The sequence below is a fragment of the Lepidochelys olivacea genome, assembly GCF_965140295.1.
Source record: "Lepidochelys olivacea isolate rLepOli2 genome assembly, chromosome: 3".
NCBI classification, from domain to species: Eukaryota; Metazoa; Chordata; order Testudines; family Cheloniidae; genus Lepidochelys; species Lepidochelys olivacea.
This window is the reverse complement of record NC_140413.1, coordinates 136,911,512-136,924,935: the sequence shown is the minus strand read 5'-3', so window position 1 is coordinate 136,924,935 and position 13,424 is coordinate 136,911,512. Positions and strand designations below refer to the sequence as shown.

Sequence of the window (13,424 nt, the reverse complement as noted above, 5' to 3'; positions counted from 1 at the left end):
GGTCCATCTAGCCCAGTATCTTGTTTTCAGACAGTGCTTGGTGCCAGATGCTTTGAAGGGAGTGAACAGAACAGGGTAATTTATCTAGTGCTCCATTCCCTGCTGTCCAGTCCCAGCTTCTAGCAGTTGGAGGTTCAGGGACACCACTACAGTACATGTAGTTAATATCCAGCTAGTAGCAAGTCCCATACTGAGGCTACAATTAAGCTTGTTTTGTTCATTCAAACACACATTCCAAAACACATAAGAAGCAAAGTAAATTCCTAGGACCTGACTATATTCTAGATCTGCATGTGGAGCTCTTCCTCTTCCAGACAGGTCTTGTCTTCACTAGAAAAAAACGTGAGTTCTTAAATGAAGTTAGCTAACATAAATTCTAGTGAAGAGAAGGCAGTTTGTCGTTTTCTCGTGTGTTAGCAGTTCCAGGTGAAACTCTAGGCTCCTCCAGTCTTTATTTCAACCTGCTAATACACATGAAAACTACAAACTGCCCTATATAGTCATGAGGATTTTACTTTGTGGTATTTACCATATGTTAGCTAACGCAGATTAAGAACCAACTGTTTTTCCTAATGAAGATGCACCCACAGTAGTTAGGCTCAGCTGTTTCTGTGGCACCTATACCCTCCATCACATAGATCCAGCAAAGCCCTCTCCACACAATCCACAAATGGAGGCTGGTTGGGCTGGGATGTACAATGCAAACTGTCTTCCGTCTAGCATCACAGACCTTATATGAAGTTCACAATCTCAGTTTTTACAGTTTGCCCATTATCAATCCTACAAAAATAATCCAAGAGATTAATCCATGAAAGACTACTCCTGAAAATATTTCCCCAAAATGTAAAATAATAGAATACTAAGCTGGACAATCTGTCAAATCATGCTAACTGTGACTGTCTTGGTAAGCACCAAAATAAACCAACAGAGGTTGTAACATTCTGTGGAAAAGCAGCCTACCATACATGAAGAGCAGTGGTGTGACACACTTTACACTTTGTTTCATCTTTTTGTGGCGTAATGTCAGTAATCTCTCACATTTTGGGCATAGAATCATAGAATATCAGGGTTGGAAGGGACCTCAGGAGGTCATCTAGTCCAACCCCCTGCTCAAAGCAGGACCGACCCCCAATTAAATCCTCCCAGCCAGGGCTTTGTCAAGCCTGACCTTAAAAACTTCTAAGGAAGGATATTCCACCACCTCCCTAGGTAACGCATTCCAGTGCTTCACCACCCTCCTAGTGGAAAAGTTTTTCCTAATATCCAACCTAAACCTCCCCCACTGCAACTTGAGACCATTACTCCTTGTCCTGTCCTCTTCTACCACTGAGAATAGTCTAGATCCATCCTCTTTGGAACCACCTTTCAGGTAGTTGAAAGCAGCTATCAAATCCCCCCTCATTCTTCTCTTCCACAGACTAAACAATCCCAGTTCCCTCAGCCTCTCCTCGTAAGTCATGTGTTCCAGTCCCCTAATCATTTTTGTTGCCCTCCGCTGGACTCTCTCCAATTTTTCCACATCCTTCTTGTAGTGTGGGGCCCAAAACTGGACACAGTACTCCAGATGAGGCCTCACCAATGTCGAATAGAGGGGAAAAATCACATCCCTCGATCTGCTGGCAATACCCCTACTTATACATCCCAAAATGCCATTGGCCTTCTTGGCTACAAGGGCACGCTGTTGACTCATATCCAGCTTCTCGTCCACTGTCACCCCTAGGTCCTTTTCTGCAGAACTGCTGCCGAGCCATTCGGTCCCTATTCTGTAGCGGTGCATTGGATTCTTCCGTCCTAAGTGCAGAACTCTGCACTTGTCCTTGTTGAACCTCATCAGATTTCTTTTGGTCCAATCCTTCAATTTGTCTAGGTCCCTCTGTATCTTATCCCTACTCTCCAGCGTATCTACCACTCCTCCCAGTTTAGTGTCGTCTGCAAACTTGCTGAGGGTGCAATCCACACCATCCTCCAGATCATTAATGAAAATATTGAATAAAACCAGCCCCAGGACCAACCCTTGGGGCACTCCGCTTGATACTGGCTGCCAACTAGACTTGGAGCCATTGATCACTACCCGTTGAGCCTGAGAATCTAGCCAATTTTCTACCCAACTTATAGTGCATTCATCCAGCCCATACTTCTTTAACTTGCTGACAAGAATACTGTGGGAGACTGTGTCAAAAGCTTTGCTAAAGTCGAGGAACACCACATCCACTGTTTTCCCTTCATCCACTGAACCAGTTATCTCGTCATAGAAGGCAATTAGATTAGTCAGGCATGACTTGCCCTTGGTGAATCCATGCTGACTGTTCCTGGTCACTTTCCTCTCATCTAAGTGCTTCAGAATTGATTCCTTGAGGACCTGCTCCATGATTTTTCCAGGGACTGAGGTGAGGCTGACTGGCCTGTAGTTCCCAGGATCCTTCCCTTTTTTAAAGATGGGCACTACATTAGCCTTTTTCCAGTCGTCCGGGACTTCCCCCGATCGCCATGAGTTTTCAAAGATAATGGACAATGGCTCTGCAATCACATCCGCCAACTCCTTTAGCACTCTCGGATGCAACGCATCCGGCCCCATGGACTTGCGCACATCCAGCTTTTCTAAATAGTCCCGAACCACTTCTTTCTCCACAGAGGGCTGGTCACCTCCTCCCCATGCTGTGCTGCCCAGTGCAATAGTCAGGGAGCTGACCTCATTCGTGAAGACAGAGGCGAAAAAAGCATTGAGTACATTAGCTTTTTCCACATCCTCTGTCACTAGGTTGCCTCCCTCATTCAGTAAGGGGCCCACACTTTCCTTGATTTTCTTCTTGTTGCCAACATACCTGAAGAAACCCTTCTTGTTACTCTTAACATCTCTTGCTAGATGCAAGTAATTTCGTTTCTCTCATGGTTTTGTAAAATGATTAACAGGTGAACTGTGTCCACTTTGCTTATCCCAGAAGTCTGAAACTTCAAAACATGATGCCAAGCTAATTTCCATTTTTTTTTCATTTTACTGATTACAAGAAGGGTTTATAAACTTTTGGAATATCACAGTGCGGCAGCAAACAGATATTTTCCCTTCAAATAGAAAGGAATATATGGGAACTGGGTTAAGAACTGTATTTTTAATCAAATTGGAATCATCCAGATAATTATCCAAATGGATAATGATGGATGCTGAAGTCCTCACTGCTCCCATTATAGAAGATACGTACATAGGGACAGATTTTCAGCTAGCCTTCTATCAGCATGACGTTAGAAAAGACTGCAGAGAGTGAATGATTGTACCATGGGTGTAGAATAGACAATGAAGTGATTTTCACCAGGCAGAAATTAAGGACTCACCCGACCACTTTTATAGTCAAGTGATGTCTGAAACATGATAGACATGCAGATCTAGAGTTAAGCACATTTGGGAGAATGGAAGAATTCCACGGAATATCAGCTAAGCATTTCAGCCCACAACAGACTTTGCTTTAGTGACTTTCAGAGATAAAAAAAATGTGCAAATGCTAATCTGTTTCGACTTTAGCAGGCCAGTACTGAATAGGTATACAGCAGCAAATACTTTTATAATGATCTTGTTTGAATTCTGTTCCTTGGTAGGACAATGAGCCTGAGAATCGATCTCCTCTTAATCAGATTTACACACACTTTTTTTTATTACTACAAAAGCTCTTTTGTCCATCTAAAAACTGCTGTGATCTAACAACCTAAAGGATCATTAGTAGCCCATGAAGACCATGCATTCAGCCATGCAACATGCAACAAGGCAGTACATAACACAGCGTAAAAATGGCAAAGTAAACCAAGTGATGGCCATGCTAGTATTTGTCAACGGTCTCCTTACCAAACAGTGAAATCCTATGCCTGACAAGAACTCCAAGTTTGCAGAACAGGCTGAAGACAAAAGAAAAATAAAGAGAAGAAGGGGAAAAAAGAAAAAAAAGGGAGAAGAAAGAAAAATAACAGCTGATATATGAGCAGGAAAAAGCAACATGATGTCACGCAGAAATTCTCTGAGCAGAATGTGGGACTGAGAGTACTAAAGAAAGAGATTTAAAGTGCATATCCTTAACAAACATGGTTAAATAAGCACGTATTCTAATTAAAGAAACAAAAAACTGAAAGCAAAGCTAAGTAATATAAAAGCGTTCTATATGAACGTTTTATGAAAAACCACAAGGAAATAATCATTGAAGTGTTACAAACTAAAATGCAGTCAGTGGGCTATTCAAAATATCTTTGAAAATTTGCAGGGGAAATGTAAGGAAATCAGATTAATAGAAATGTCTGATGGTAAATGTTTAATTAGTCCAATTTGGATCTCATCATATTTAATAGATTAAATAATTAAAATGAAATCTTGTCCATTAAAACATTTAACTTAAATGATTTAAGATTAGAACTAAATAAACAATAGTTTAAGTGGTTAAATCAAACAAAATATGACCACTGGTTTTGTTTAACATGTTTAAATTAATTTTAGCACTGATGAATGGTGCCCAGTTGAGAGCAATGGGTAATAAAGTTTTATGTTTATTCATAGAAAAGGGAACAGCAGTGCAAGCTTCACCACACTGCCCCCCAACCATCGACTCAACCTTCATCTCCATCTCCACAGAGAGAGTAGTTCACTCTTCATGGCCCAGTTCAATCCTTTGCATCTTTTAGGAGAACATCACTCCGGGTGTATGTTGGTGTCTACTGTGGTGTCATTTTCTGTGGCAAGGACCTTAGTCCATTAGAAACTGTATTAAGAATATCATCTCATTTTACTTTGGCCACCAGCATCCTGGGCCTAATTCCAACCACTGATGTCAAAGTGAAAGACACTATATGTCCCATTATCCAGCCCCTGACCCATCTAGTCCACTATGAATAGTTTTTCAAAAGTATCTTATCATATATAATTCGTTTTGATTTAAAAAGTAACACATTAAATAGAGGTCAATCTATTCCTCCTGCCAGTGTATGAGCACAACACTCATCGACTTGAGTAGAAGCTGTGCTCACATAGTTGAGGCTGGAATTGAGCTCATGAAGCATGTCTAGCATGCCTAGTATGACCCAGCTGGCAACAAAGCCAAGGGCCTGATACTTGGGCTCATATCCAGAATCGATCCTACAAAATTGCAGTACTAAGAGGGGCTGTCTTGCTAAGTAGGCTGGTCTTAACAGAGAAGACATTAAATCAAAGTCCATGCCATCAGACTCTGGTCACTAATAAGGTAGAAGTTAATAATTCCATGGTACTTTATATAAAATGCTGGGGATAACCTCAGTGTCTTGGCCCACATTCACCCAATTAACACATCAAGATTTAATGTCCAAGGCCGTGTGTGTTTGCTGAGCACTAAGTGGTTGTTGGATTTGCCTATACAATCACTACATTGCCATTATCAATTCAAAACTCATCTACTTTACTGCCAAAAAGAAAACGTAGGTTTTGTTGGGTATTTCAAAAGACAAACTGTCTTTCCATCCTGGGAAAAACCTACATGAAGCCAGGGTCCAAAGGAAACTGAAAACAATTAAGAAATAAAAAACAGCTTTGGTGAATCTCATACCCCTTCCTAAATTCAATACTGAAATTAAACCTTCCCTCTTGAGTTTTACCTTGCCTTTCTCAAGGCCCCTGAAATCTTTGAACAGCTAGTAGGATGGTTCATGGCAGAGGACTGTAAGATGGAGTTCCTATAGCCCTTGAACATTCATCATCAAGAATTAATTTTGCAGGCTAGTAATAGATGGTTGGTCAGATGTGTTACGGTGTCTTTTAAATTCCTTGAAGGACTCCAGACAAAGCAATGTTAGAAACAAGATGTCAGAATAAGTGGGCCATTAGTTTGCTCTAATATGCCAACTATTATGAGTCATGTTCAATAAGGCTACCAGAGAATAGCCCTCATGTAAACACGTCAGCCCTCCGTATCTGGGTCACCTACTGGGGTGTGTGTGCTGATCTGCAGAGAACATCAGTCTGTGAAAGCCCTACCTAGTGAACTTTGGCTCAAACTGTAGCAGCTCATGCTTGCAGCTCTGGAGAGCCCCAGTCCGTTCTCCGGCATCAGCCAAGATGGTGGCTAAATATGCTGACTGATTCCTGCTGACTCATTGTGACTGGTGTGGCTTTTTTAATTCCACCCTTAGTTTAGAGCAGCAGTCCCCAAACTTTTGAGGGTCACACCCACCCTCACCCCGTCCACACCCTGGGGTGGGGGGCAGTGGACAGAGGTAAGGGGACTGCAGCCAGGTGCAGCTCCACTCCCAGCTCACCCCAGCCTTGGCCTCGGCCCCAGCCCTGGGCCAGGAACTGAGCCGCAGCTAGTGGCTGAGGTTGAGAGCTAGCGAGGTGATGGGAGCAGAGCCACACTGAGTCTGGAGATGGGGTCAGGCACAGGGCTGGGAGCCAGGGACACAGGTGGGGGCGGGACCAGAGCAGAGCTGGGAGGGGCTAGTGGCGCTACCTCCCTGCCCCCTGTAGGGGCTGGCATGGGCCTGCCACATCCCCCTGATATTCCTCCATGCCCCCTAAGGGGTGTGCGCCCCACAGTTTGGGGACCTCTGGTTTAGAGGAGGTGGAAGTGACAATTTAGCAGGAGTTTACATAAGACAAACAGGTATCTGTAGGTAAAGCCTAAGAAGAGACAAGCTTCGGGAGAAGGGTTGGGCTGAGACTTATGTTGTGTTACTATTATTAAGAAAGTCCCAGAAAAGATGTGAGTCAAATTATACACAGAACATCTTGACTCTTCTCAGAGCAGGGTGAGAATATGTTCTCACAATCTGCCATGGTTAAATTTTGTTCTTGAAAGTATTTGTGAAATTTTGCATGAACAGCAATTTTTGCACAGTCTTAGTACTTGTCTGTACTGTACATGAGTAAATTTAGATTCCTGTCCACCTGAATAACAACCACTGCTTTTTAAAAGTAGCATTGGATTCAGAGTCTGAAACACACACAGACTTTTGTGTGTGTGAATTCTCCCTTCTAACATCAATGAATCATCTTAATACAAGAAAGAAAATGAAAAACATTAGATCACTTGTGTTTCCATAAGGCTACTTTACCTCCCCTAACTAAGCTAAAACCTGCCTACACATCAACTATTGTTCTTTATTTATTTGTACCTTGTCACCATTTCTTTCTCCTTGTTAGAGGCATGTCCCCCGCTGCTCAGAGGCCTGCTTGCTGCAGATAGGAAATACAGCCGATGATTTTTGAAATACTGATCAATTAAAGGGAGCACAACCTGAAATACATCAGAGAAAAACAGGCACGGTCAACTCAGGGCTTCTTGTGCTCTAGTTCATAATATTCATTTCACATCACAGTTTCATGGCAAGAGGGATTTCTTAACGTGTAACATTTTTTTTCTCTTTAAATTCTGTTTATCCTTAAATTCCCCTTCTTTTTAAACAAGTATTTAGGATGTCAACCAAAAACATGAACTAAAGTGAATTTCTACTTTCCTCCTGGATTTTTAGGAGGGATATGAAGGGGGAAAGGTTATTTATTTATATTTCTAATAAAATATATCTATTATTACTCCAGATGCCTTTGACATAGCTTAAAAAAAATCTAATCAAAACAGCAGCCAGCCTGAGAGCAGCTCCCTGCAAAACTCAGTCTCCAGCAAAACTAACTGTTCTCCCCAACGAACATCTTTTCCCATCATTCCCCCTTCTCCTGCAAAAACCTCCCATGCCACCAAATGGAGTTTAACCCATGAACAGAGCATACTGTTCAGTGCCTATGGCTGATCCATCACCAGGCATGGATTCAAAAAAATAAAAATAAAAAATTCCAAACCTTATTTCATTTGAGAATAATTTTGAAAGGAAAAAGCAACATGAGTTCCCCAGTGGATGAAACTGCAGATGGTGATATATTTTGTGACAGCACTTTATAGTACAAAGACTATAATTTACTGCTAGGGAATCAGGGTCAGAGAATGTTGCAACACCTGTCTGCTTATTCATTAATGGATTGAAAAGGCACCTTGAATATGCACACACCAGGCAAGCTTATGAGTGCCAAAGGTGTAAGCAGAATTTCCTAATGTATAAAAGATAAATCCTTTTTGGCACAACCAGACATCAAGATAGTTTTAAAACAAGGAAAGAAAGCAGGAAGGTGACATTGGGAAATATCTAGTTGTATGTTCTCCAAGTATAGCTCACATTAACTGTCTAAAGATTATATAATAGAGACACAGTCTACCCTCCTTCATAACTGGGCGAAACCAGTACAGGGAGAACGTGGGGAGCTTATGAATACCTAGCATGATATGCTGTATACTGTAAAGAAAGAAGATAAAGGGAATTTAAGGAGAAAAAGGTAATTTTTTTCATAGATATATTTCATGTGATAGTCTGCTCAAGCTGTGTAGCTTTTCATTTGTCAACAATATAACAATAAAATTCAATACACATTTAATGTAGACCAATGCAAATATAACAAGAACAAACATGTTTCTTAACAAGCAGTTTCTGCACTGAAAAGGGATAAGCAAAGATATACTCTACTTTGGCAAAGAACTTGATTTCTTGCTCATAAGGGAACTGTTCTCCTTTGCCTCTGCTGCCACCATCTGTGAGTAGGAAGAGTTTAAGATGCATACTGAATAAATAAAATTACATGCTATTCTATACTTTAAATATGCACACTTCAGAGGAAGTAATTTGCTTCTCTTCTTTAGGGCTAGGTTTTAATATGCTTCAGATAACATATATTAGTTACATATGTATTTTAAGACTGCTTCATCCGATATAAGATACATTATAAAAGGGGGGTAAAAATAAGGAGCCAAAACCTCTGGTGGTGTATATCAGTGTAGCACCCTGGAAGCCAGTGGAGCTATGTCTAGTCAAGAATCTGGCTCAATGTTCTTATTTTTGAAAAAGCTGGTAACGTCCTATAAAGACCTTGCTAACATATATAAATAAAGCTAAAAGTAACAAAAAAAGAAATCAGAGTAGCTTTTAATTTACTTCATTTGATACAAAAAAGCCCATCCAGAATTTGGGGCCCCAACTTGATGTAGCCAACTTTTTCCCCATTATAAAAGCCTGTCTTGGGAGCCACTTCATGACTTTTTCTGTGGAAAGGCTGTGTCTAGGACAAGAGTAGCAGGAAAGGAAATTTGACTCTGTGTTTCAATCACAGATCTAGCACTCAGTTCTCGTGGCCTGCTGTTGTGGTTCTCTTGTTCAGTAGCAGTGCTCAGTATGATGCATACTGAGTGTAAGCACAGAAAAAAAACATAAGAAATAAAAGAATAAAGGAGAGAAAAATCTCTCTCTCTCAAATCACATAACTGAATTCCACAGAAAGAATTAAAGTTAGATTAGGGAAGCTCAATACCTCAAAAGAGTAATTATATATATGAACTACAAAGATTATGATTAAACCAGCTTTCCCCCATAATTTACAAAACTATTGGATTTTGATTGCATGGTTAAGAATTTTCTGTCTAAAGAATGCAATTAATTAAGAAGTACTCACTGGAGAGTAAACTTACTTCACTTGCCACACTACAATGAAACTCAGATACCATTTGATAAACACATCTGTTGCAATCTGCAAAATCCTGATAAGCAATTAGTGTTAGACACATGTCCAAGTGAAGCAAAAAACCTGTAACTTTTTCCACCCCATTTGTTTTGCGAAGAGGAAGGGAAATAAATCATTCTTTTTTTCAAGGAGTTTGAAACATTTACCGTGATCAAATGAGCAACAACTGTTCATTGCACAGAATAAAACACATGCTGTTTTAGATGGCTCTGAGCAGGTAAGAGTCTTCCTCACTTTAACAGTCCAGAAGGTTGAAAAAATTTAACCGGGGCTTTGATATTGTCCAACCAGTGTGGCAAATTACATGCACCAGGAGTAAAACCTGTGATAATGTAAGAAGTTATATGAACGAACTGCATCCTTTTTTAAAGTTTATTAGTGTGCTCTTTCACGCATATTCAGGGTTGGAATGCATCTTATAGGATCTGTCCTGTATAGGGAGCATTGAAGAGCTTCACTGTCCCAGTGGAAGCACAATTCCTCCCAGACCTTATCTAATTAGGCATTTTTCATCTGATTCCCCCAAACAGTGTGGTGTAGATAAGCTGAGAGAAGAAATTATGGGAGCACTAGTGTAGACAAGGTACTTGGGGCCCTCTGGTATTTTAAACCACTGTGTCCTCCAGGCAGCGGCGTATTAACGCCTAGGCCAACAAGGCCTAGGCCTAGGGCGGCAAATTTGCAGGGGTGGCAAATTTATAATAGCAGCCAGAGGCTGCTTCCCCCGGTGCCGGTTCGCGCCCTCCGCCCCCAGCCCCGCCCCAACTCCACCCCTTCTCTGCCCTCATTCCCCACCCCCTCCCTGTCCCTAATGGTCCCCTTCCCCAAATCCCCGCCCTGGCCCTGCCTCCTCTCCTGAGTGCGCCACGTTCCCCCCTTCCCCCCTCCTTCGCGAAGCTGTTTCGCGCACAAGCACTGGCAGGGAGCGGGGAGAAGCAGGACCTGGGGGCGAGCTCAGGGGAAGAGGCAGAGGCGGAATCGGAGCGGAAGTGAGCTGGGGGGGGCAGCAATTATTTCTGGGCCTAGGGGCGGCAAAATCATTAATCCGCCACTGCCTCCAGGACTACTTTGACCATAGTTAAGACAACACAGCAGTTAAAATTAGGGTGACCAGATAGCAACTGTGAAAAAATGGGACATGGGGTGGGGGGTAATAGGTGCCTATATAAGAAAAAGTCCCAAAAAACGGGACTGTCCCTATAAAAACGGGACATCTGGTCACCCTAGTTAAAATGCTAGCAGTTACTACCCCGATGGACGTGTTCTAGTGGTATGTCAATGACAGGAAATTTGAAGAAAAATGCTCATGCAAAGAGGGTGGATGACTGGGCACTAACCTGGGACATGGGAGACCTGGGTTCAATTCTCTACTCTGCCACAGACTTCCTGGGTGACCTTGGGCAAATCATTTAATCTCTCCGTTCCCCATCTGTAAAATGGGGTCTACCTACCGGCATGTTGTGAAAATAATGCTAAAGACAGTGAAGGACTCATCTACGATGGTAATGGGGGCCACTGAAGTGCCTAATCTAGATAGGTAGATAGCCCTAGAGCTCCTGTGAGCAAGGGGAGTGCAGAGTGGATGCACTACAAGAGGATACAACATGTGCTTTCCTGAATAGACGTCCCAAAACCAGGGGAACTTGTTCCACCCTCCCACTCTACAGACTTGTGCAGAAACCTCTATCTAGGATCAAATTCACCCAGTTAACTAAATGGGTAAAGTGAAATCAATGGGAAATCAGCAGACTGATCTGTTTCTAAGGGCTATATAGCCCCACAGTTCAGACTGTGGGGGGCCTGAATTGCAATGTGCACTAGCCTGCGGCACTGTAACTCCTCTGTGTGGACTCTATGGGCAGACTAAAAGGTACCAAGTTTGCATTAACTTAGTGCTGTTTAAATAGGACTACATTATCATGAACTAGGTTTGTGCCTACATTGTCCACACAGGGGAGTTACTACACAGCACACTAGTGTTCACTGCAGTTCACACTCATATAGCCCAAATTGTGTGTAGACAAAGCCTAAATCTCAATGCCAGACTACCAATCATAAATTAAATTTCCTTCTCTCTACTTGTCTACTCATGGAAATGTATTCTTTAGAGGTGCATCTCTAATCTGTCACTATTTATGCACTGTGCATCTTTCACTTACATTGGGCAAAAACTGGCATGAATTCTTTTTCTACCTAAATGATGTCAAATCTTTATTCTCCTGTTGGCATAACTCCATCTTGCTGGAAAGGCATGCTGAGCTGAGCTCACTTTTTATGACATTTCTGGGGTTATGTATGCAGGGCTGAACATTCAAGCCTTGTGTTCAGCCTCAGAAAATGCTTGGGGTGGGATGAGGGGGAGAAAGGACATTCCTTTCATATGCTCATGGACGTTTCAGAAGCCACTGTGCACATGTTCCACTGCCAGTAGGATTTACATGGCAGCGCAGGTGCCTGGTTTGATTTGCTCCTTTAAAAGCAGATGATAGTGAACCTTGACCGACTTGGAATAAATCGGGGTTAGAGAGTCACAGTGTTTTGTGAATTAAGGAGAAGGGAGTTTACATTGAATGGAAATTGGAAGTTCTTCATCCCAGCTGGCCAGCCCTCCCTCCCTCTCACCAATAGTTGATTCCCTCTAGTCAAGTCCGAGAACTCTCTACTGGTGTCTTTAATGAGGCCCTGATGTCTCCTCCCTCTCCCATTGCCTCCCAAATGAATCTTCCCTGGGTTCTATGACTGCTAAATAGGGCCGATACACCTCCCTAATCTCCAAGGTAATTATGGAAAGGAGAGAAACTGGCCAAACTCGGTCAGGTATGGCATATGGCTCTGTAAAGCAAGCAAAGCCCTGAAGAAATAGTGCAATACTGTAGCTAGCAAATCCTCAGAGGTTCCCTCACAGTCAACACTAGGAAGTGAAGCCCCATTATGTCCTTTGTGGTTACTAGAGAAATCTTGAATTGGAACACTAACACCATGTGGAAACTGAATCTAGCCACGAGTGTGGTGGCTTACTTGTTTAATGGAATACATTGGCATAAGCACAAGGAATCCGAACTTCCATGAGCCTGTGGGGTTTTGAGTAGAGTGTAAAATATTGATTTTCATGTGTAAAACTGTAAATAACTCAGGAATGTGGTTCACAACCTTTTCTATACTGGGCCTTTCCCCACTCCCCAGAGCCTCCCCCTCACCTAGCTGGGATTCCTCTCACGTTTAGCAAGATGGAAGGTGCAGGGGAGTCATGACCTCCTGACATCTGGCTGTGACCCCCAGCTTGGCTTTGGACTTACCGACCACAGATACCACTTCTCTCCCCTTGCCTTACTCCACAGATGAGAACAGCAGAGCCACTTGAACCAAAGTCTCATTGGTGTAGATGAGAGGTGGATGCTGGTTCTCTGTGAGGAACCCATAGCTTTGGAGTTCACTCCTCCCTACATGCTCTTGGTATAGCCTGAATTGGATGGCCTGCAGGGCACATGAAAGAGCTCATTTTTTCTAAGCTTTTGAAAAAGGGGGGGGGGGGATTGTGAGGGAGGAGAACTGATGAGGAGAGAGGCAGGTTTCATTTTTATTTTGTCTGGTTTGCTGATTGGGGATTACATGATTTAGAAGTGATGTTGAATTATGGTGGAGTTGATATTTGTATTTATATTTTATGGAAAGGACATCTATATTTATTTATTTATTTAAAAGTATAAACTAGGGGGTAATTAGCTCTGAAGCTTAGTGTAGCACCATCAGAGAGGAAGGTTTACTTCTACTGTTACCCTCTGAGAACTAGGAGTGGACAGGCTATTTCCTCATCTGCAAACATGATACTGCCGAGGTTTTTTTTGAGGGAGTGGCCAGCTGG

General features: G+C 42.4%; 1 protein-coding gene across 1 annotated transcript in view; it reads right to left on the bottom strand.

Annotated features, from left to right (window-relative positions):
* Nucleotides 1-13,424, bottom strand: part of RYR2 (ryanodine receptor 2) — a 717,900-nt gene that overhangs the window by 185,455 nt on the left and 519,021 nt on the right. Inside the window, exons 61-63 of the mRNA XM_084622892.1 lie at nt 8,515-8,579; nt 7,117-7,238; nt 3,833-3,882 (exon numbers count right to left, since the gene is read on the bottom strand). Of these exons, the coding sequence (XP_084479018.1) occupies nt 3,833-3,882; nt 7,117-7,238; nt 8,515-8,579 (237 nt within the window). The remainder of the gene's footprint in view (nt 1-3,832; nt 3,883-7,116; nt 7,239-8,514; nt 8,580-13,424) is intronic.